Here is a 27,025-nt window from a genome sequence, read left to right on the forward strand (position 1 = left end):
TGGCGGGCGTGTGCATCACGTGAGAATGATCCATATTATATTATTATACGGTCTAGATACAATGAAGTCATCGCGTATCGTGATTATTTATGAAAAGTACCTAAAGTTAGGTGGGCATATGTATTATAATATAAGTATATAACGCGTGCGTATATATAAATTATATAAATTAGGCTAATAAACTTTGTATTTGAAACCTTAAATTAAATAAAAAAAAAAAAAAAAAATTATATAAAGGAATAGGTATTATGGATAACACATAATAATATGGACTCGGCTGCTATTAAACTATACCTATATTAAATATATAATATTATGTAAACCAACGTATATATTGTACACGTATTACCTATACAATGCCTCAATACATCATCGAACTATCATTTTTCCTAAATATCTTCATAAAATATTTATAAATATCTACAATATATCATTGTTATCTGCACGATATAATATAATAATATTAAATATACTGTGTAAGTGGCGTCTGCAGTCATACTGGCACTGCACGTCTGCTCGCGTAAAACTCAAGGTATATATAAGGTATAGGTATAATATTCACCCACCGGCCATTACGGTGCGTTAAATGCATATAAGATCATTTTATATTCTCATAATGACAAGGATGAAAATATATGTCGTGCGAGTTACCGTCCAAATGTGTTCTAAATCTTAGCGCTCATTTCCGAAAATTATAGAAGGCACCCTCTTATTATATATAAAAGTTAAGATAGTAGGTACCTATATTTCCTTCCAACAAGGACGCTCCGCTCTCTTATTTAAACAGTATAATATATACAAGAAATAGTGTTCTGCTATCGCCAAGGTTAGGTTAGGTTCTAGAATCTAATTAGATGCTCATACTCAAACTAAAAATAACCCATTGTACCGATATGTACGCCCGTACATATATAGGTACCTATATATATATGCATAAGCAATGAAAAACTAGACTTAGACTCACCTTTAGAATCTATACCTATTTCTAATATTTTATCACAATAATATTTACTATAATAGGTACCTATACATTTTAATTTAATAATAATAATAAACTCATCGGAATACGCCTATATACAAGCTATTGCTTTTAGGATGAGTTTGCAACTGTTGTATACTTGTATATTAATTATATGATATTGTACATTTTTTCCGTTTTATTTGTTGGTCAAAAAATAAATATTATAATCCGTCCACGAATTATCCTTCTTTCTTCCACCCTAAATGCATTCATTGCTCAAGAGTCAAGGTACAATTTCTATCCTATTATTATAGTCTATTATTGTATTGCTCAATATTGTTCAACTTATGTTTCCACACACATATTATAATTTTCTTCATAACGCACATTCATATCAGCTATCTGCAGCTTCTATTTATAATTTCTTCGTTATCTTAATTAATAATTTGCATTTATGATGTTATTTAATATTAATAGCTACAATTATTGTTATAATCGTTCACAATAATTGTACAGCGCTAATAGTTATGTATTTTAATAAATGCTGAACATATATAGTTGATTATAGTTTTTACTAAAGTAGCTATAAATGATTATAGTAATAATAATAAAATAAGTAGGTACTATATTATTATATAATATATAAATGTGTAAATATATATATATATTATATATAACTATATATAACAAATAAAAATCTCGTGTCACGGTGTTGTGCTGCTGTACGAACTCTTCCGTTATTACTGCAGCTCGACTGATTTTAAAGACATTTTTTTGTATATTTCATAGGTATGAGAATATGCAGGGTCGTAAAGTATTTTTCACCCTCCTATCCCCACCAGGGGAGGTGCTCAAATTGTGATTTCCAGATTTCCAATGGAAATTTTTGGTTATAAATGGTCGCTATATATGGTTGTATAGGAGAAATAGTATAGGTATTTATTATTTGGTTGCCATTGGCAGATCAGATGCAAGCATAATACATCAAATCAAATTTTCGCACATTATCCGCGATCCGACGTGATCGGATTGCCTACCGGGGAGGCAGCTGAGACACTGAGTTGCACCCAAAAGGAGTTGAACAATCACAATTTTTTTTTACGGGCAACGAAGTGATCGGGATCAGCTAGTAATAATAATATTATATAATATATATTGCCATGGATGGCGTATAGGTAGATATTTTTAGTTATATTATTTTAATTTTAATATATTATTAGTTTAGAACCTGTCGGTATAAATGGGTAAATGGTATATCCCTATAACTATATATACGGCTATATAGCTATATAACATAATTTTGTAGACTATTTAGATATCTTATAAGTACCTACCTATAGAAAATATACCTAAGTAACTACAAGAACTTATAAAATATATATAATACATATGATTATTGTTTTAACCTCCTGCGAGAAATATAATGAAAGAAAAAAACGGGTATGGCAGTCATATTCTATGTAATATGATCTATATAGGTACTAAAAATTTACAATCTTCGTAATTCATATTATACCAATATAACGGAGGACTGTATAAAATTCTCGAAAAGTATTATTGATCGGAAACAAACTTATTAATTATTATTATATTATTATATAAAATACCACAAGTACAGCTATATTATCGACGACATAATCCGCTTGGGCGAGTGAATATTATAATATATAATATAATTATTTGAGAGTCTGATGTTTGAGCGTTCGTTATATATACCTAAAATATAAATAGTCCTATAATAGGTTAGATAAAAACTCTATACCTGCAGGATATTAGCTCGATTATGAAATTTTCAAATATTAGCTTACATATTATGTATTATAGCCTTATTAATATTTAAACAATGGTCTACGTTTATTGTTTATCATATTTATATATTGTACAATTTAATATAATATATATGTGTATAGACCGCATGTATTATTGATCAATTTATTATAATACTAATTATATTAATATACCTCGTCTGGATGATATCATATATAGATCGAACATATTGTATTAGTGCCAAATATGAAATTGATAATTTATACTAACTCATGTGTATATTATTATATAGGTAACTCATTGTCATAGACCTATTAATTATTATCCTTAGTAAGTACACAAAGTTAAATAACTCAAAAACTAAACTCGTACATATTTTGATTTGTTCCCGCTAAATAATTTACAGTAGAAGGGGGGGGGGGGGCGGGTTGTAATTTTACAAAATACAAAACAATTTCAAGAATTTTAAAATAATATGATCTTTAAGTTAATTTGAAAATTCCAAAAATCAAATTTTGAATAACTTCAGCATTATTTAAGGAGAAGAAATGAGTGATCATGCTTTTTGAACCATTCTATTAGTCCATGATGATCTCTCTTTCTCTTTCTCTAACGATATTATATATAATGTGTACGTATATTGTATATTTTCTGCATCATTATTATACTATCTGATTGTTTAGATTATTACTAATTTTGAATATGAATATCCATGTCATATTAGATTAGTTCTTAATGATTTAAAACTATTGCAGCATAATTATCTTTATAATTATAATGATTAATATTATTGTATTATAAATGTCAAGAATAAGTTTTAATATCAATTAAAAACAAATATATGTTTTTGGTTTGGGTATATTTGTATTGTTTAATAAATTTTATACTGCAGACATGATTAAAAATGAGCGGATTGACATTTTACGTTGGTATCCGAAATTTAAAATATACTTATATAGTTATATTTAAGTACCAGCTATTATACATTTATAACTAAAACTCATAAGTACTTTTTATTATACAAGGGGTTTCATCAAAGTCCATCTACCTATCTACACTCACTATATATCCAAAATGCATGTTGCAGTCATTCAAAAACTTAAAAAATAACGATACAAATATAGTTGTTTATTAATGATTTAAGATTATTATTATTTTTAAAATTTCCCATGGCTTTATCATTTAAACGTAAGAGTCAGCTCATTGCGACTGATAACTTACAGAAATCAATTGGCAACCTTGACTCACGTCTAAACTGGAAACACCACGCTCGTCGGAATAAAATTCAGATTAAAGAAAAATATGTGAAAACTTTTTGGCGGTTAGTCGGACCCCACTCCGCGAGTTAACCATCGAAAACAAACGTCTCCTGTATGTATAGCTACCATAAAACCGATTTGGATTTATGGCATTCAACTGTGGGGTTGTGCCAGGAAGTCTAACATCGGTGTAATACAACGCTGTCAAAACATCGCCCTTCGGACCATCACTGCCTATATACCGGTCCAAAAGAAACTACACAGTTCATCGATGCTGCCTGCAATAGCAGACGAAATCCAAAGGTTAGCTCGCAAACACGAGACGAGACTATATAGCTCACCATGTCAATAAATTGGTCATAATTATTAAACAACTCCAAGGAAATAAGACGCGTATAATTAAGCGTCTGAAACCATATGACTTAGTTAAAGATTTTATAGAATAAGGCAAGAGCCACTTAATTGGAAGTGACTCCATTAACATGTAAAGTATAGATAATTTATAACTAGTATGTAAAATATATATAATTGTTAAACATATTTATTTAAGATTATGTAAAAAAAAATGTTAAAGTTTAATTTCATTTTGATTATAATAATAGTGTTAATTGTTTAAATAATCCCAAGCATATCTGTACAATATAGAGACGGAAAAGTTATAATCGCTTACTGTTATTTATACCAGCTATACTTATTAGTTAATAAGGTCGTTAACTTATATTCATAAGAACTTTATTTCGCAATTAACAATATAAACAGAATCGTATTAATTATTATTAATATTTTAAATCACAATAATATAGATGCAATATTGATTTATAATTTGAGTAATGTGTTTAATATGATTTGAAAATAATGGAGATAAACAAATATTGTATGCCATATAATATATATTAATAATAACACCAAAAATTCGACCGGAAACTGTTACGTTTTTGTTATTCTATTATAACTATTATAAATATACATAATATATAAAGGTAAGTAAAATGTCTGTGTATACACAATTTAAATAAATTAACATATAAATAGTTTGTAGTAAGCGATTTTATCTTAATTCTCTCGACGCCTACTCCTATTCTCTGCGTGTAAATGCACGCAGAGACGATATTATTATTATAGGTGACTTCTAAACACATTATTACAATAATATTTAATTCATAACGACTTTGGGTACAACTCATTTTTGACGGTATTTTGTTCCGCCTATCGAAAGGATTCAACTTATAAATATACAACGTGATTTTAACAGAGTTTTAGAACCTCATTGCTGCATCCTTTTCGAGAAAGAATAAGAATATTTAATGGAAATGGAAAAGTACATAACTATGTGTATTCTCTGGCACTCATCAATATAGAGGACAGAACCGATTATTAAATTTTAATTATAGGTATTTTCTATGATTAAATTATTATCATAATTATTAGTATTATTACTAACATAAACCTCGGCATTTGGGCCATTGCCAGATAATTGTTATTTAATTGCTTAAATATTATGTCGCAATCGCATTGCGTCAGTGCCTATATGGCTATAATATAATATGTACAAAAAGAGCGTATAGTATCTCAAAAACTGAAAAACGTGTAGGTTTTCAGTAAATCGAATTTTAAAGCTATTAGTAGGTATGATTTAACACCAATAAATCAGAAAGAATTTTATATCAAATTTGAAATTTTCCAACTATATTTTACTATTGTTGATAGTGTTTAGTAAATAGGTATGTAAGAATGTTCTTAAGCTTTTTTGACTAGTTTCCCTCTTTTTAAATTAAAACATTTTAGTTGTATAGGTTCAATACCTATGAGCTACGGTAAGAAACCTTAAATCTATTAAATTAACTTTTCTTTTACTTAATTTTACAGTAGTAGAATAACTATATAATTATGTATAGTAACTGTGTTATTTTTTATGGCAAGTTTTTAAATTGTAATTTTTAAGTTGACATTGTTGTGGCAGATTTATCTATATACATATTCATATTAATTATTATTAAATTGGTTGTTGATTTAGGTATAGTTACCCGGAGAATATTACACCGACGACATGCGTCTACTGCTGCAGTAACGACACAGGTATTATAATTGGCGTATAAGTAGTCATAATACATAATAATTGATAACTATTAAAATATGATACTATTGAAATATATTAGTTAGGTACATGTTTAAATGTAAAATATGAATATTTCTTATACCTTCATAAAAACGAGTGATATTAAATCGCGTATATATAATACATATTATATACTTGAATACTAATTATCAAGTATCTATAAAAAATAATAGAATATCAAATTAAACTCAATAATAAAAAAAAAAACATAAGTATTACCACAAAATTATATTCTTAATAGAACACCAAGCATGAATGTAGGGGGAGGGGGTAAGGGGCTTAAATCCCCTACCCTGCCATTAGAAAATGTTAGGTATATTATATTATGTATTTATTTGTATAATGGTATAGTTTATATGTCTTAAGTTACATAAATTAAAAATACAGTGAAACTTCCATATTACGAAGTCTCTTGGGGCGTAAAAAATTCGTATTATATAGAGAATTTCGTTGAATAGAATTAAATAAATATGGTTCTGGTTTGGTTCTCAAAAATATTTCATTAAACGGAAAATTGTGTTAAATGGAAGTTCGTTATACCTATGTATAGCGAATTTTCACTGAATAAATAAAATTGCTACCATTGTTATTTAGACCTATCCACTTATCTTTATAATATTTTATCTAAGTATATAGGTATATTCTGTATTGTACTAAAATTGCATTTTTCTGAAAAAAATTAGCCCTAACTCCCTCCCAATGACAGATTTCTAGATCTACGCCTATGGAATACCAAATTCCGCCAACCTAAATCTTGAACCAACAAAATTAAAAAAATTAAATATAAATTCAAATTGTTAAATTATATATCCGCACTTACAAGAAATACTTCAACCGCAAAAAACAACAATAATATTTTCTACACAAACACCTCCAATATAAAAACTTATATAGAAATCACAATTTATATCCACTATAGGTAACCTTAAAATCAGATATTAATCAATAAACTACCAGAACAATTTTTCATTTACACCGCAGTATCCACTGGCTTTTACCAACAGTATAGTTTACATAAATTACCAAGGAAATAAGCATAATAACACTATCTCCATTCCTCGAAGATTCACTATAAAACCACACTAAAAAGTTTAGGAAGTACAACAAATTATAACTCCTTTCAATAATAATTTCGTGTTCGAAATCCGTCATCGAAACATTAATTCTATGCCATACTTTAATTTTGGTTGGTTTTTAAATGGATACCTAGGTATAATAATAATAGCTTTGTGTCACTGTTTCAGGTACAGTTAATATTATATACTTATTTTATCAAAAATCTGTCTGCAACATCTAAGGGAATTTGATGTTACGTTTTATACATATACCTATATTTAACATAATACAATATGACAATTGTATAACCATTGCTATTGAGGAGTATACAATTTATTTGGAGTAAAAAAAATACATGTTTTGTATTAATAGGTTTAAGGGCGAGTTTTGCTTATAAAAAATGTTTTATCTTAATATGTTACACAATAAATCATAAAAGTATGAATAATAGAGTAGAAAATAACCGACTCTGATGTTTATAAATTAACTTTTACCTAACATATACGTTTATATATCCATCATATTATTATTTCCTGCAGATAAGTAATTCATAGGTAATTGCCTGTTATGATGTACCTAAGTGTTTATACCTATTGGTTTTACCAAATAGAATAGAATATTGTCTGTAGATATGTTTCGTCCTTCGTATAATATTATGAGTGGTTTATAACACAAATGATTGAATACATTGTAATAAATTATTCATGTATAAGTATGAAACATGTTATTGCGTATTACTGAATGATATACACAATATGGTTATGAAATTAATAATAAACGTAATTAATTATACACCTACCATATGCTACCAACGGAAAAAACTAAGACAATATGTTGTTGAATTTATCTGCAAGATTATAGCAAAAAAAACTAATAATCAAAGTAATAACACTGTTAACAACCAATAATTTAGTAAAAAGTTGTCATAATAAAAAAATCATGTAGCAATAATTTATTTATTTATTTCATTTCACTTCAACATTATAAATAGGTATACCTATACGCATTATGTCATATACCTACGATATTATATTATTCATTACCTACCTTTTAAATGTAAATATATTGATATAGTGGTCCCCATACATGGCTATACAAAGATCAATTACAAACACGACAATATTGTCTATTAATTATTTTACTGGTAAATTTTATTATATAGCGTGATGGAGGGTGGACGTTTAACTTGTCATAAATAACTATTAGTATATAACTACGTGATTTTATAATAATTGACAATCAAATATTTAGTAGAATAGTATTTAATATAAATAGTATAATACGTTATACAATATAATTGGTATAATAATGAAAATATCTTAATGATAGAGCTCTCAGATAAACCGTTGTCCAAGTAAAATATTAAAGAAATAGACAAGACATCAGATCGTCGTGCTCCTTTACGTCTAGTTCTGATACAAAGAGCTCTAATTATTTTCAACTATTGTAATATAATATTTCTAGGTCATCCATTTTCCTATTATATTATTTCTTATATGTACGAGTAAAGTTTTTACCAACCCGCAACCGGTTAATCTAAGGGGGGCTTGGTCCCCCCCCATTAGTTACGCCTATGGTCAGAATAAGATGAGGTTAGCACGACGACCTGCAGCACCTTGCCCAGGAACAATCTCGAATACGATTTATATGTATTGTCTATTTCTTTTCCGTCTCGTACTTGGACCAAAAAGCCCTGTGGTTTTTTTATACACCGCTATAATACAAAGTAAAATAATGCACTTATGTAGATACCTATATAATATAAATTATTGAACATTTTAAACTATAACATATAGGCGTAAAAGCTATAAAAGTACCACTCACGACTCGCACTCATCGCTAATTCTTAAAAATTATTACAAAATGTATGAGCTTGAAATTTGAAATTAAAACTGTATTTTATATATTTTTTGATTACTGTATGAAATACTTGTAGAAATCTTGTTCTAAATTTTCGATTCTTAGCTATGCAAATTTAATATTTTTTACATTTTTAACTATAAAATAATAATAATATTATATTATATAATAGTATAAAATCTTATTATTAGGAAAGATCCCTATTTTTTTAGTATAAAGACTCGACAACAGTGTAGACTGTAGACCATTAATTATTGAGGAAAAGTGCACTAATATTTTTATTATTATTATAATATATATATATATATATTTAAAAGAAGATCTTTTTAAAAATACAGTTAAACGTGGTTAAATCGAAGTTGATGGGACCGGCTAGAAAGTTTGAGTTGGTCAAGAATTCGAGTTATCCAAGGATAATATACAATTTTATAATATTCTAGGGACCGGGGTTTGGACGATTCGGAGATAACAATGTTCGGCTGTAATATATAGGTCAGAAGAAAATAATATAGGCACATATTGTAATAGACATAAGTGTCATTCGATGTCAAGACCAGAAATGTGGGTACCTTTGCTACTATATATTTTTAAAATCCAACAACCTGCATACGTTTGAAAGTTGAGTTAGGTTAGGTAAAAATGAAATTTAAAAGTTTCCCAAGTATACTTAAACCCATTTTAGGGACAACGGTTGTAGGTATATTAGGAAATAAATATATGCTATAGAGACCTAGAATATCTACATAGATAACCGTGGAAATTACTAAGCAATAATAATAATTATCAATTAAATAATAAAACCCTGCAATACTGCATCATTGACGAGACTCATCAGAATTAATATAAAATGTTAACATTTACAATTTGTATATATTAAATGTATTTAGGTATGCCTATTATTCGAATAGCAATACAATTTATTGGCGGTTCGTGAACAGGATTTAAGCGACAAATGTCGTTAAAATAAAACATAATAATGTAATAGGTACCTATATATACTCTATAAATGTAATGTAATACGTGGAAAAAATATTTTATTATAATCGATTCTTATCCAATTTTATATCTTTTTCTTGTATGATATTAAATGACCAGCCTGTACCGCATTATTACCTATAAGTATTTATACACGTTGTGTGATGTATATATATGTACGATGAGGTACCTATATCGGCTATCGTATAGTGTATTATACTATATAGTTAAATTTTTATATCGTCCAGTCTCGACGTGTACTGAAGAATGTTTATGTATTATAAATGCTTTTTTTTTTTGTTACCTAAAGATTTGGACAAGAGCGACCGCCCGTCGAGAAATGCTGCGTTTATTAGAATTCGGACCATCCGAGCGAAAATTCTAAAGGACATCGTAGGTACTGTATATAAGTCTGTCTTTCACCTTTGATATTAAACGATTTCCTCGTACATGCAATAATATTAAAACGGTTATTGAACATCGAAACCCATTTTTGTTACCCTTGAAAATACTTTTGATGTATAGTTATATTTGCTTAACGATCAAAAAATATACAATATTATATATTATATTTGCCACGCCGTATAAAACCAATATTATATTATATTATTATATCACCCCGATTCGTAAAAGAAAAAAAAATTATATTCGTTTTATATCACTTTTATGTGTATATCTATCAGTGTGACAGTGTACCTATAATATTTTTATACACTTTAAACCTTTTCATGGTTTATTTCAAACTGCAGTTAATGTCACAAATTGCCAATCATGATAATGGGCTGAAACTGGAATGGGGCTCCATTATAATATTAAATATTCTGAAATTTTATCATTTGGTTGCGGTATAAAAAAAGCTGTGTGTTTTTCACATATACATATAATACAAAATACTATTATAGTCATATATTTAAAAAAAAATCCGTTCAAAATCTCAAAGAACCAAAAATTAAAGTTAAAATAAAGAAAAAAACTGAGTAGATTGAATTAATTTATGCCAAAAACATTGCATATACCTACCTATATACTCATTATAATATATTATCAAATATTATTTCGTTATTAACTATACCAAGATATTATAAGTCAAGTACCTACCTATATAGATAGGTAGGTAGGTTAAATTGTGTAGGTATATTACGTGCAATATACTACTATTATAGTAGGTACTATATTATTATGATATAATTTGATAATAATATACATTTTGATTTTTGTATTTTATTCTAAAATAAATAAATAAATAAATAAATAAAATATCTTGGTTTGATATTATAAATGTACCTAAGACTGCTTATCACAGAGTTTCGGTGGCGGCGCAAATAGGGGTACCTACATTTTTGTTAGTAATTAGTACTAATTACTAATTAGTTTATTACCAATAAATTTATTAATTTTTTCTTACTATAATTACAGAAATGGAAAAATCACCAAAAACTACTCTAAAATAATTGTTAATACTTAAAAAAAATACCAAGGTGGGATCTATCGGTGGACAAATTGTTTGCATTGTTTTACATTGTTTTTAGATTCTGAGTGAACCGATGAATGTATTGATTTTACAATGATGTGTTTTTTTTTTGTGTCTGTCATCACCTTTTAGGACAGTAAAAGTGCTTGGATTTTCTTCAACAGTAACTTTTCTGATAGTAAAAATTTCCCAGTAGTTTTCAAAAACGACATGAAAAACAAAAGAAAAATTTGGAAAAACACGATTTCTTGTGTATACATTTTCTTATTTTGTTGTAATTAAAAAACGTATGACTGTAGATACTTGAAAATTTCACTGAATGTTTATATTAGCATTTCTATACACGATAAAATGTTGAAAATAATTTGACTTTTTTTGAGCTGTTTACAGACATTGTCAGTTTTCAATTTTTAAGTTTTTTTCTCTATAAATATCAATAAAATTTTATTTGTTGGGTAGAAAAGCGTGAAAATTTAATGCAAGGCTCCTGATATATTGTTACAGTAGCAGTTGAAAAATATTAAAAATACGTAGTCAAAATTTTTTTTTATAAGCATTTAAAGTTCAAATTTTGACAAAATTTAATAATTATTTTGTAGTTAAAAATGTATGAAATGTTCAACTTTTGTAGCTAAGGATTGGAACAAGGTTCCACGTAAATAAGCAAATATATAAATTACTTTATTTACAATAATATCATCAAATATACTTAGTAATATCATAGGCTGGCTGACCGTTTTCGCTCAGAATCGTTTTTCTTATTTTTACTTTATTTATTTTCCTTTATCTATACATACGAATATTTGGTTTTTTTTATTAATCGGATTTTAGTACAATTAGGTTAGGTTAGGGTTGTGTATTAATTGATTGTATAACTATGATGGGTACTTTAGAGTTAAATTATACACTTACGTACCCACCACGTGGGGTCCGCGATCTACCGCGGGTAGATTGCCTACCTAAAAATGTATACCACTCCCATAATCACAAAAACCTAGCAATAGCAACGCACTGAGGTGTCCAGCTAGTATTATATAATAATAATAATTATTGTAATTTGTTATTAACTTTTGAGTCAATAATACCTTACCGTAGAACAGAATAAAATATATGTTCAATGTTCATGCATGTACCATGGTATAAATATATACAGGTAATAGCATGAATCTAATATTTTGAAAATGCACGTGGTAAAATTTATAATTTTATACGTTATAACTTTATAAGTCCCCCACGAATAATGATTTTGAATTACAAATCTTTTATATATTCATCGTTTAAATATCTAATTTCGTTTGCAATTGATTTTGAACTTAAAATAACTAAAAATAAAACTGTTAATATATTTAAGAGTTACACTATGAACTACTCATAAGAATAACATTTTAAATTTTGAATCTTTAGCCATGCGCCCATGTAAGTTTAACATTTTATAATTTTTCAACTAAATAACATTTTACAAAATAATTTGAAAATTTTAGCGATTATGATGAATTTTGTTAAAATTTGAACTTAATAGAACTTTATGCTTATAGAACAAAAAAATTGGATATGCTCTATAATATTTTTGAACTAGGTACTATTTTAACAATTTAATATGAGAAACCTTGTATTATATTTTTTAAGTTTTTTGATGAAGTGACATGTTTTTATTAATATAAGTTTTATTTTTTATTATATCAAATTTAAAATGTCTCATATAAAATAGCTCAAAAAAGTCAAAATCATTTTAAAACTAGAAATAGAAAAATCCAATATAAATAATTGGCAAATTTTTCAAGAATCTATATATAGGTTCCTACAGTTATTTGTTTTATAATTAGAACAAAATAAGAAAATCTTTCAATGATAAATCGTTAGTTTACGGGTGACTTCAGATACATTTTAGATAGTAAAAAGAATATTTTTTATGAATTTCTAACTGAAAATAATTTGCAAATTTTCATGATTTTTACGAATGTTCTCAGCATTTTAATTCAGGCGTTCATAAAAAACTATTGCTAGTTTATATGCTCAATTTTTTTAAAATTACACAAATAACAACTAATGAAGAACTCGCTTGACTATACATTTCAAGTTTTTTGTGACCGCCGGCAAATATTTTTTTACTGACAATAATTAAAATAAAACAAATAAAAATTCAGAGTGTCTTATATGTGCTTATATAAATAGTTCTAAAAGAATTAAAATATTTTATACATTTTTTGATATAACATATGAGAGTTGAGAGTATAAACATTCGGTGAAAATTGCATATAATATATTATGTTTATATAGGGTTCAATCTACGGGTTTTTCGAGTTAGGTACACTATAAAAACAAAATAAATTTTATCAACAACCGCTTTTGTGTAAAAATTCCCATTTTCCCTTAATTTCTTTTTTTTTAATTTGAAAACACTTTTTTTGCACCATAGTATGAACGTCCTTGAATTTTACTTTTAGACAATTTCGTGGTCTAAGGATTTCCGAGCGAACTTCAAAACCAAGCTAGATAGTTTAAGGCAGCGTCGAGTAATAATTTTGCATAGATAAATTTGCAAAAATGTATATTCTAAATAGGAAATTGATTGATAACAGTTTTTAAAACGACGATTAAGTTACTTAGATTTTGTAAAGGAAGGAGCTGATTTTAACCTCTCAAACAGAGCTATCCTATTTATTTAAATGGCGATCTCTACGTTAATAGAAAAAAAATTGAAAAATGTTAATTTTTTTCGATTATAGGTATTGGCGACATACCTGTTGATGGCTTTTTTTTTTTAAATTTTACTTTTAGACAATTTCGTGGTCTAAGGATTTCCGAGCGAACTTCAAAACCAAGCTAGATAGTTTAAGGCAGCGTCGAGTAATAATTTTGCATAGATAAATTTGCAAAAATCTATATTCTAAATAGGAAATTGATTGATAACAGTTTTTAAAACGACGATTAAGTTACTTAGATTTTGTAAAGGAAGGAGCTGATTTTAACCTCTCAAACAGAGCTATCCTATTTATTTAAATGGTGATCTCTACGTTAATAGAAAAAAAATTGAAAAATGTTAATTTTTTTCGATTATAGGTATTGGCGACATACCTGTTGATGGCTTTTTTTTTTAAATTTTACTTTTAGACAATTTTGTGGTCTAAGGATTTCCGAGCGAACGTTAAAACCAAGCTGGTTAGTTTAAGGCAGCGTCGAGTAACAATTTTGCATAGATAAATTTGCAAAAATGTATATTCTAAATAGGAAATTGATTGATAACAGTTTTTAAAACGACGATTAAGTTACTTAGATTTTGTAAAGGAAGGAGCTGATTTTAACCTCTCAAACAGAGCTATCCTATTTATTTAAATGGCGATCTCTACGTTAATAGAAAAAAAATTGAAAAATGTTAATTTTTTTCGATTATAGGTATTGGCGACATACCTGTTGATGGCTTTTTTTTTTTAAATTTTACTTTTAGACAATTTCGTGGTCTAAGGATTTCCGAGCGAACTTCAAAACCAAGCTAGATAGTTTAAGGCAGCGTCGAGTAATAATTTTGCATAGATAAATTTGCAAAAATCTATATTCTAAATAGGAAATTGATTGATAACAGTTTTTAAAACGACGATTAAGTTACTTAGATTTTGTAAAGGAAGGAGCTGATTTTAACCTCTCAAACAGAGCTATCCTATTTATTTAAATGGTGATCTCTACGTTAATAGAAAAAAAATTGAAAAATGTTAATTTTTTTCGATTATAGGTATTGGCGACATACCTGTTGATGGCTTTTTTTTTTAAATTTTACTTTTAGACAATTTTGTGGTCTAAGGATTTCCGAGCGAACGTTAAAACCAAGCTGGTTAGTTTAAGGCAGCGTCGAGTAACAATTTTGCATAGATAAATTTGCAAAAATGTATATTCTAAATAGGAAATTAATTGATAACAGTTTTTAAAACGACGATTAAGTTACTTAGATTTTGTAAAGGAAGGAGCTGATTTTAACCTCTCAAACAGAGCTATCCTATTTATTTAAATGGCGATCTCTACGTTAATAGAAAAAAAATTGAAAAATGTTAATTTTTTTCGATTATAGGTACTGGCGACATACCTGTTGATGGCTTTTTTTTTTTAAATTTTACTTTTAGACAATTTCGTGGTCTAAGGATTTCCGAGCGAACTTCAAAACCAAGCTAGATAGTTTAAGGCAGCGTCGAGTAATAATTTTGCATAGATAAATTTGCAAAAATGTATATTCTAAATAGGAAATTGATTGATAACAGTTTTTAAAACGACGATTAAGTTACTTAGATTTTGTAAAGGAAGGAGCTGATTTTAACCTCTCAAACAGAGCTATCCTATTTATTTAAATGGCGATCTCTACGTTAATAGAAAAAAAATTGAAAAATGTTAATTTTTTTCGATTATAGGTATTGGCGACATACCTGTTGATGGCTTTTTTTTTTTAAATTTTACTTTTAGACAATTTTGTGGTCTAAGGATTTCCGAGCGAACGTTAAAACCAAGCTAGATAGTTTAAGGCAGCGTCGAGTAACAATTTTGCATAGATAAATTTGCAAAAATGTATATTCTAAATAGGAAATTAATTGATAACAGTTTTTAAAACGACGATTAAGTTACTTAGATTTTGTAAAGGAAGGAGCTGATTTTAACCTCTCAAACAGAGCTATCCTATTTATTTAAATGGCGATCTCTACGTTAATAGAAAAAAAATTGAAAAATGTTAATTTTTTTCGATTATAGGTATTGGCGACATACCTGTTGATGGTTTTTTTTTTAAATTTTACTTTTAGACAATTTTGTGGTCTAAGGATTTCCGAGCGAACTTCAAAACCAAGCTAGATAGTTTAAGGCAGCGTCGAGTAACAATTTTGCATACATAAATTTGCAAAAATGTATATTCTAAATAGGAAATTGATTGATAACAGTTTTTAAAACGACTATTCAGTTACTTAGATTTTGTAAAGGAAGGAGCTGATTTTAACCTCTCAAACAGAGCTATCCTATTTATTTAAATGGCGATCTCTACGTTAATAGAAAAAAAATTGAAAAATGTTAATTTTTTTCGATTATAGGTACTGGCGACATACCTGTTGATGGCTTTTTTTTTTTAAATTTTACTTTTAGACAATTTCGTGGTCTAAGGATTTCCGAGCGAACTTCAAAACCAAGCTAGATAGTTTAAGGCAGCGTCGAGTAATAATTTTGCATAGATAAATTTGCAAAAATGTATATTCTAAATAGGAAATTGATTGATAACAGTTTTTAAAACGACGATTAAGTTACTTAGATTTTGTAAAGGAAGGAGCTGATTTTAACCTCTCAAACAGAGCTATCCTATTTATTTAAATGGCGATCTCTACGTTAATAGAAAAAAAATTGAAAAATGTTAATTTTTTTCGATTATAGGTATTGGCGACATACCTGTTGATGGCTTTTTTTTTTTAAATTTTACTTTTAGACAATTTCGTGGTCTAAGGATTTCCGAGCGAACTTCAAAACCAAGCTAGATAGTTTAAGGCAGCGTCGAGTAATAATTTTGCATAGATAAATTTGCAAAAATCTATATTCTAAATAGGAAATTGATTGATAACAGTTTTTAAAACGACGATTAAGTTACTTAGATTTTGTAAAGGAAGGAGCTGATTTTAACCTCTCAAACAGAGCTATCCTATTTATTTAAATGGTGATCTCTACGTTAATAGAAAAAAAATTGAAAAATGTTAATTTTTTTCGATTATAGGTATTGGCGACATACCTGTTGATGGCTTTTTTTTTTAAATTTTACTTTTAGACAATTTTGTGGTCTAAGGATTTCCGAGCGAACTTCAAAACCAAGCTAGATAGTTTAAGGCAGCGTCGAGTAACAATTTTGCATACATAAATTTGCAAAAATGTATATTCTAAATAGGAAATTGATTGATAACAGTTTTTAAAACGACGATTAAGTTACTTAGATTTTGTAAAGGAAGGAGCTGATTTTAACCTCTCAAACAGAGCTATCCTATTTATTTAAATGGCGATCTCTACGTTAATAGAAAAAAAATTGAAAAATGTTAATTTTTTTCGATTATAGGTATTGGCGACATACCTGTTGATGGCTTTTTTTTTTTAAATTTTACTTTTAGACAATTTCGTGGTCTAAGGATTTCCGAGCGAACTTCAAAACCAAGCTAGATAGTTTAAGGCAGCGTCGAGTAATAATTTTGCATAGATAAATTTGCAAAAATCTATATTCTAAATAGGAAATTGATTGATAACAGTTTTTAAAACGACGATTAAGTTACTTAGATTTTGTAAAGGAAGGAGCTGATTTTAACCTCTCAAACAGAGCTATCCTATTTATTTAAATGGTGATCTCTACGTTAATAGAAAAAAAATTGAAAAATGTTAATTTTTTTCGATTATAGGTATTGGCGACATACCTGTTGATGGCTTTTTTTTTTAAATTTTACTTTTAGACAATTTTGTGGTCTAAGGATTTCCGAGCGAACGTTAAAACCAAGCTGGTTAGTTTAAGGCAGCGTCGAGTAACAATTTTGCATAGATAAATTTGCAAAAATGTATATTCTAAATAGGAAATTGATTGATAACAGTTTTTAAAACGACGATTAAGTTACTTAGATTTTGTAAAGGAAGGAGCTGATTTTAACCTCTCAAACAGAGCTATCCTATTTATTTAAATGGCGATCTCTACGTTAATAGAAAAAAAATTGAAAAATGTTAATTTTTTTCGATTATAGGTATTGGCGACATACCTGTTGATGGTTTTTTTTTTAAATTTTACTTTTAGACAATTTTGTGGTCTAAGGATTTCCGAGCGAACTTCAAAACCAAGCTAGATAGTTTAAGGCAGCGTCGAGTAATAATTTTGCATAGATAAATTTGCAAAAATGTATATTCTAAATAGGAAATTGATTGATAACAGTTTTTAAAACGACGATTAAGTTACTTAGATTTTGTAAAGGAAGGAGCTGATTTTAACCTCTCAAACAGAGCTATCCTATTTATTTAAATGGCGATCTCTACGTTAATAGAAAAAAAATTGAAAAATGTTAATTTTTTTCGATTATAGGTACTGGCGACATACCTGTTGATGGCTTTTTTTTTTTAAATTTTACTTTTAGACAATTTCGTGGTCTAAGGATTTCCGAGCGAACTTCAAAACCAAGCTAGATAGTTTAAGGCAGCGTCGAGTAATAATTTTGCATAGATAAATTTGCAAAAATGTATATTCTAAATAGGAAATTGATTGATAACAGTTTTTAAAACGACGATTAAGTTACTTAGATTTTGTAAAGGAAGGAGCTGATTTTAACCTCTCAAACAGAGCTATCCTATTTATTTAAATGGCGATCTCTACGTTAATAGAAAAAAAATTGAAAAATGTTAATTTTTTTCGATTATAGGTATTGGCGACATACCTGTTGATGGCTTTTTTTTTTTAAATTTTACTTTTAGACAATTTCGTGGTCTAAGGATTTCCGAGCGAACTTCAAAACCAAGCTAGATAGTTTAAGGCAGCGTCGAGTAATAATTTTGCATAGATAAATTTGCAAAAATCTATATTCTAAATAGGAAATTGATTGATAACAGTTTTTAAAACGACGATTAAGTTACTTAGATTTTGTAAAGGAAGGAGCTGATTTTAACCTCTCAAACAGAGCTATCCTATTTATTTAAATGGTGATCTCTACGTTAATAGAAAAAAAATTGAAAAATGTTAATTTTTTTCGATTATAGGTATTGGCGACATACCTGTTGATGGCTTTTTTTTTTAAATTTTACTTTTAGACAATTTTGTGGTCTAAGGATTTCCGAGCGAACTTCAAAACCAAGCTAGATAGTTTAAGGCAGCGTCGAGTAACAATTTTGCATACATAAATTTGCAAAAATGTATATTCTAAATAGGAAATTGATTGATAACAGTTTTTAAAACGACGATTAAGTTACTTAGATTTTGTAAAGGAAGGAGCTGATTTTAACCTCTCAAACAGAGCTATCCTATTTATTTAAATGGCGATCTCTACGTTAATAGAAAAAAAATTGAAAAATGTTAATTTTTTTCGATTATAGGTATTGGCGACATACCTGTTGATGGCTTTTTTTTTTTTAAATTTTACTTTTAGACAATTTCGTGGTCTAAGGATTTCCGAGCGAACTTCAAAACCAAGCTAGATAGTTTAAGGCAGCGTCGAGTAATAATTTTGCATAGATAAATTTGCAAAAATCTATATTCTAAATAGGAAATTGATTGATAACAGTTTTTAAAACGACGATTAAGTTACTTAGATTTTGTAAAGGAAGGAGCTGATTTTAACCTCTCAAACAGAGCTATCCTATTTATTTAAATGGTGATCTCTACGTTAATAGAAAAAAAATTGAAAAATGTTAATTTTTTTCGATTATAGGTATTGGCGACATACCTGTTGATGGCTTTTTTTTTTAAATTTTACTTTTAGACAATTTTGTGGTCTAAGGATTTCCGAGCGAACGTTAAAACCAAGCTGGTTAGTTTAAGGCAGCGTCGAGTAACAATTTTGCATAGATAAATTTGCAAAAATGTATATTCTAAATAGGAAATTGATTGATAACAGTTTTTAAAACGACGATTAAGTTACTTAGATTTTGTAAAGGAAGGAGCTGATTTTAACCTCTCAAACAGAGCTATCCTATTTATTTAAATGGCGATCTCTACGTTAATAGAAAAAAAATTGAAAAATGTTAATTTTTTTCGATTATAGGTATTGGCGACATACCTGTTGATGGCTTTTTTTTTTTAAATTTTACTTTTAGACAATTTCGTGGTCTAAGGATTTCCGAGCGAACTTCAAAACCAAGCTAGATAGTTTAAGGCAGCGTCGAGTAATAATTTTGCATAGATAAATTTGCAAAAATCTATATTCTAAATAGGAAATTGATTGATAACAGTTTTTAAAACGACGATTAAGTTACTTAGATTTTGTAAAGGAAGGAGCTGATTTTAACCTCTCAAACAGAGCTATCCTATTTATTTAAATGGTGATCTCTACGTTAATAGAAAAAAAATTGAAAAATGTTAATTTTTTTCGATTATAGGTATTGGCGACATACCTGTTGATGGCTTTTTTTTTTAAATTTTACTTTTAGACAATTTTGTGGTCTAAGGATTTCCGAGCGAACGTTAAAACCAAGCTGGTTAGTTTAAGGCAGCGTCGAGTAACAATTTTGCATAGATAAATTTGCAAAAATGTATATTCTAAATAGGAAATTAATTGATAACAGTTTTTAAAACGACGATTAAGTTACTTAGATTTTGTAAAGGAAGGAGCTGATTTTAACCTCTCAAACAGAGCTATCCTATTTATTTAAATGGCGATCTCTACGTTAATAGAAAAAAAATTGAAAAATGTTAATTTTTTTCGATTATAGGTACTGGCGACATACCTGTTGATGGCTTTTTTTTTTTAAATTTTACTTTTAGACAATTTCGTGGTCTAAGGATTTCCGAGCGAACTTCAAAACCAAGCTAGATAGTTTAAGGCAGCGTCGAGTAATAATTTTGCATAGATAAATTTGCAAAAATGTATATTCTAAATAGGAAATTGATTGATAACAGTTTTTAAAACGACGATTAAGTTACTTAGATTTTGTAAAGGAAGGAGCTGATTTTAACCTCTCAAACAGAGCTATCCTATTTATTTAAATGGCGATCTCTACGTTAATAGAAAAAAAATTGAAAAATGTTAATTTTTTTCGATTATAGGTATTGGCGACATACCTGTTGATGGCTTTTTTTTTTAAATTTTACTTTTAGACAATTTTGTGGTCTAAGGATTTCCGAGCGAACGTTAAAACCAAGCTAGATAGTTTAAGGCAGCGTCGAGTAACAATTTTGCATACATAAATTTGCAAAAATGTATATTCTAAATAGGAAATTGATTGATAACAGTTTTTAAAACGACTATTCAGTTACTTAGATTTTGTAAAGGAAGGAGCTGATTTTAACCTCTCAAACAGAGCTATCCTATTTATTTAAATGGCGATCTCTACGTTAATAGAAAAAAAATTGAAAAATGTTAATTTTTTTCGATTATAGGTACTGGCGACATACCTGTTGATGGCTTTTTTTTTTTAAATTTTACTTTTAGACAATTTCGTGGTCTAAGGATTTCCGAGCGAACTTCAAAACCAAGCTAGATAGTTTAAGGCAGCGTCGAGTAATAATTTTGCATAGATAAATTTGCAAAAATGTATATTCTAAATAGGAAATTGATTGATAACAGTTTTTAAAACGACGATTAAGTTACTTAGATTTTGTAAAGGAAGGAGCTGATTTTAACCTCTCAAACAGAGCTATCCTATTTATTTAAATGGCGATCTCTACGTTAATAGAAAAAAAAATTGAAAAATGTTAATTTTTTTCGATTATAGGTATTGGCGACATACCTGTTGATGGCTTTTTTTAGATTCTGAGTGAAACGATGAATGTATTGATTTTACAATGATGTGTTTTTTTTTTTTATTTTTTTATTTTTGTGTCTGTGTACACGATAAGTAGTCGAAATAATGCTTCGATTTTCGACTTCAGTATCTTGTTCGATGGGAAAGTGAATATCGTTGGTGCATTGGGGAGGTCAATATTTTAATTTCCCAGTAGTTTTCAAAAGCGATGTGAAAAACAAAAGAAAAATTAAGGAAAAACGGGAATTTTTACGCAAATATTTATTTAAATAGCAATCTATATGTGATCATGTTTCAGCTTGGTGTATATACTTTATATAATTTTATATAATAGTACAAAGTGTCTGCGTTCTAATATCTTATTTTTAACCCGACCATACAAAAAGACCTACAACCAAATTTTGGTACCTTCTGATTGAGAGGTGTACATGAGGATAACTGTCGATAAGTACTTAGTCGTTATCAGTGCTCGATTGGAACGAAAAGTGAGGACGGATTTAATTCAGATAACACTGTTGACTGTTCTATATAGAGGATCAATTTCATAGGACCTAACCCGCAGGGAACTTATAACTTTGTCCCCTGCACCACCTACACATATAGTAAATTAAATAATAAACACAACATTATAATATTTAGACACTTATTTTATTGTTTAGTGCTTTAGTGTTTCGTAGTATGACATTGGGACGAGGGTTGCCTGTGAATCCACACAAAATTGGTTCCTTGATTACATCGAATAAAAAAACTATGAAATTAAATTAATTAATGTCATTATTATCCCTGTGCTATTTCCTTATTTTTATATTTTGTACAGTCATTGATCGTCATCGACAAAAGTCCTTCCAAGTAAATGGTATTCATAAGTTGTTCTTATAAAAAAATTATGAACATATAATATGTTTTACATGTTAATAACTATTTATATTATGTATCTATAATATTATTGGTACAGACGTACAGTATCGACTATCATCGACTGTCGTGGACGATAACCAACCCAGACAAAAAATAACCATCACTTTGCTAGAAATATAATATGAAAACAAAAGCCAAATACACCATTCAAAAGTAAACATCTTAAGAGTGATGTGTTTCTAGCGATATAAATCTATTTTGTCAAGGAAAAGTTATGTTTTGGCACCATTTCGGCTATTCAAGAATAAAACATGATTGAAAATAACAAGGCCTGTCCATGTAATATTAGATCTAGTATTTATTATTATATTTGTACAAACTACTATTTTGAAATTTCAACTTTAATTTAGATACATCCAACATATTCAGGTCTTCAAAATAATTAATTAAGAGGATAAAGAGTAATAATTCTTCTTTGAAAATAAAAAGTTTGCATTGTCACAGGCTACTCCTTAAGTCATGAACCACATTTAAACAATTGAAAATATGATCCTTATTTTCTTAAATATATTTAAAAGCTTTAAAAGATCAATTTTTGTTAGCCTATAGTAGGTCACTCTGATTCTGAATTGAGTATAGTAAATAACAAATTATTACAAAGAAATACAATGTATAATGTATATTATGTATAACAATATTTAATTTTATTTCAAGAACTAATGCAATGCTTGATTTAGGCTAAATATTATTATTTATTTAAAAACATAAAAATAGATTTTTTTTTTTTAAATTTGGACTTATTTGTCAAAAAATTGACCAACACGTACCATAAACAAAAACACAACAAACTAGGCCTTAATTTTTATGCTCTTAGACAGATTAACTTTAATACCAGAGATTTCTCCATCATAACGACGAATTTCTTTACGTGGCTCTGAAATCTGAAATGAAAAACATACAATTATTAATAATTATAATCGTAATATGAAACTCCGTACATAAAATTTAAATATTTATTAAGCGTACCTGTCCCTTCCTACGGATTTTTGCTTTACGATATTTCATACGATTTTTCACCCTTGGATTTCTAAGTTCTTTCTTACGTCTAGGTGTCAGTCCCTTATTTTTAGCTATTTGATAGGTTATACCACGTTTTTCATCAGTGGTCATTATTGGTTCTTCTATAAAATAAATAATTTGTTATGGAAACACCAGCTTAAACACAGATTTAATCTTTATATTATATTAGTAATATACCTTTAACTTCTGTTTCATCTTCTTCTTCATCTGCACTATCCTCAAATTTATTTGGTTGGTTCTCAATCACATTATCCAGATTATTTTCCTTGGGTTTAATAATATGAACAGCTTTCTGTACTGGTTTTGTCAATAGATTAAGTAATTTTTTAGATTTATTTTTACTTGCCTTAGGGTTAGATCTAAAATTAAAAAAATATTAGGCACATAAAATGTTTGTTTAAAACAAATTATTCAGTTTATAAAATTTCTTACTCTACTATATTGATATCGGACAATATTTGATCAATCTGAGGTAATATTAATGTTTCAAAATGTTTATTTTGTTCACATAACATTTCACGGTATCGAAGTAATCTATTCATAATAGGATGATTTTGCACTGGTTTACGAACAGATTTCATTAGAAAATAGAACCCAATATTGGTACAGTAACTGAAATAATAATAAACATGTAGAAATTAATAGTTTAAACAATTATTATTGATATAAAATATTAGAATAATTACTTTAATATAATTTCATAATAGCATTGTATATATTCTGTAAACCGACTTTTTGGTATGTCACCAGATTTAACCAACTTCAAAAAAGGAGATAATTTATCTTGTACGCTCCCCATGTAGGCTATGATATAATAATAAATAATTATATTATTAGATATAATATGATAGATTATTTGAATTCTTATTTAAAAGAAAAGAATGAAAAGAAATAATTACTTTTGAAATCCGTGATTAGTCCAAAAAGTTCAGGTGATTCTTTCATCAACAATTTTCTTTTTTCACGATCACTCATTGAGCTCAAATCTTTTTTAACTGTCATCATTTGTGTTATGTCATTTGTGTCAGCACCTTCTTTAACATTATCTGTTACTTTAGTCCCCTAGAAATAATAAATATTAATAAATCAAACATTCTGTAAATTAATTTTATTTACAATAACTTACAATAAAAAGTTCACCATCAAGGTCCACATTTTCTAATTCAGACATCATTCTTTGATGAATTTTACGTGCTTCTTCTTCTTCCATTTTAGCAGTTTCTTCATCCTCTTCCCCCTCAAAGCCTAAATATATTTTATTAAAATTTATAAAAATAAAATAATTAAATATAATTATGTTACCTCCATGATCCTTATCTAAGTAATCCGTGTTATAAAATGATCTTCTTAGTTGACCCCATGCTTTATCGTTAGGTAAATCATCTGAACCACTTTCTGCACCTTCTATATCACTATCATTAATATTTTTTTCTTCGCTGTCATCAGAATTCGGTTCAATATCATTTTCAACTTCTTCATCTTCGTCTTCTTCTTCTTCACTGTCTTCATACTGATCTAGTTTATTACGTAGTGGAAATACTTCTTCCTAGACATAATTGTACACTTTAAGATTTTTACTTAGTTATAATTATTTAAAAATAAATAAAAGATCTTAAATAATTCAACATGTGAAAATCAATAAGCTTATAAGTTAGAAATAAATTATTATTATATATTATATCTATAAATTATTATTTAAATATATATTTTTACAATCCAGTTTTTTTTCTAAGAAAAATGCAATGTTTCAAGAAATATTGAGAACAAATATAGTTTGTGTAAGAACTAAGATTAAATTAAAGAGTAGATAATTTGGCAATATTTTGACTGAATTATTTGTTAAAATGTATACATAGTAACTAAATATACAAATTGTACACAATATTAATACATAAAATGAATTACTTCGCTCTCCTCATCTGAATCATATGGTCCTTGAGCTAGTTCTTTTCTTGTCTTTTCTAGCAGGAGCTTTTCATTCTCATCATAATCACTCTCTGAATTTTCGCCATCAAAATCTACTGAAGCTTCATCATCGCTTTCCACTTGTTTGCGTCCCCTAAAAAAAGTTATTTACATTAAAAAATATAATATGTACAGGGGGAGTGAGGGAGTAGGTAACTGCTAATATTAACATTTTGTGAAAATTCTGAGTATCAATGATTTAGTTTTTGAGTTCCATCAAAAAAACAAGTCTATTGAAAACTGGATGTGTTAAAATTTTCGTTTTTTAATTATTTATAAAAATACTTTGAATTTTCAATTTTCACCTCTCAAAAGTACCAACTAGATCCAATTTACTACCAGTAACTACCTTCTAAGTTGAAAATCAAAGCATTTTTTAATACTCTAAATATTGTACTTCCAAAAAAAAAACACAACTATTATAAAATCAATATATTCATCTAAAACAATTTGTGCAATAATATAAAGGTGTATTTACTGTATTTGATACTATGATTTAGAAGATGATTTATGCTAAATATATATTTTGAAAGTTTTTGAAGATATGGAAAGATTTCAAGATCAGAAGTGATGTTAATTATTAGTACAACAGGTGATCCAATACACTGTATAGTATACAGTATAGTTACTAATGTTTAGAAATGAAAAATAATAGAGTAGGTAAATGTGAAAATATATTTGTACATAGAAAATAAATGACACTAACTAAATTTATTTTTTACAGTTGTTGTAAATCTTTACAGATTTCTTAAGATTTTCCCACTACCTAATAATATTGAATTAATAAAAATAGTTCAAGATTTACTAATAAACTAGGTACATACAATCATATTCATTAACCACACGAGACATAATTTAATATAAATCATTATCATTTTAGATACATTTTGAAAATGGAATATAGGTATTTCAGATAAAATAACTAACCAACATAATATTATGAATTTAATTTAAACATAGGTAATTAATATTGTTTCAAATGTACTTACCAAGGTTTTTTTTTCATTGTAGTTTTTTTAATGCTGCTCAATTTAAATCTTCTATTATTTTTTTATATTTTATTAATTATATACTATATTCCAAAAGTAATAAAAACTACTATGGTTTAAATTGTCAATATTGAGTCTTTGAAGTTTGAGGTTAACAAGTAACAACGACTGTAGATAGTACTATCAAAGAAACGCACTCCCACCATATTTTAGCTACCAAAGTTATCCATTTTCAACTGT

At 27.6% G+C, this 27,025-nt stretch overlaps 1 protein-coding gene across 1 annotated transcript; it reads right to left on the reverse strand.

Annotated features, from left to right (window-relative positions):
* Positions 1–23,424: 23,424 nt before the first annotated feature.
* On the reverse strand, positions 23,425–26,942 carry LOC132946956 (something about silencing protein 10). Its single transcript, XM_061017081.1, has 10 exons — positions 26,786–26,942; positions 25,737–25,890; positions 25,134–25,377; positions 24,958–25,076; positions 24,731–24,893; positions 24,518–24,635; positions 24,264–24,443; positions 24,009–24,190; positions 23,778–23,932; positions 23,425–23,692 (listed from the first exon to the last, which is right to left on the reverse strand). Exons 1-10 carry the CDS (start codon positions 26,800–26,802, stop codon positions 23,600–23,602), a joined length of 1,425 nt encoding a protein of 474 aa, XP_060873064.1. The 5' UTR covers positions 26,803–26,942; the 3' UTR covers positions 23,425–23,599.
* Positions 26,943–27,025: the final 83 nt, after the last annotated feature.

This window comes from Metopolophium dirhodum, chromosome 6 (assembly GCF_019925205.1).
Source record: "Metopolophium dirhodum isolate CAU chromosome 6, ASM1992520v1, whole genome shotgun sequence".
NCBI classification, from domain to species: domain Eukaryota; kingdom Metazoa; phylum Arthropoda; class Insecta; order Hemiptera; family Aphididae; genus Metopolophium; species Metopolophium dirhodum.

Coding starts and splice junctions, on each gene's coding strand:
- LOC132946956 (XM_061017081.1), bottom strand. Junction 24,636..24,730: donor ACTAATCACGGATTTCAAAA/GTAATTATTTCT, acceptor ATTATATCATAG/CCTACATGGGGAGCGTACAA. Junction 24,191..24,263: donor TCCGATATCAATATAGTAGA/GTAAGAAATTTT, acceptor TTTTAATTTTAG/ATCTAACCCTAAGGCAAGTA.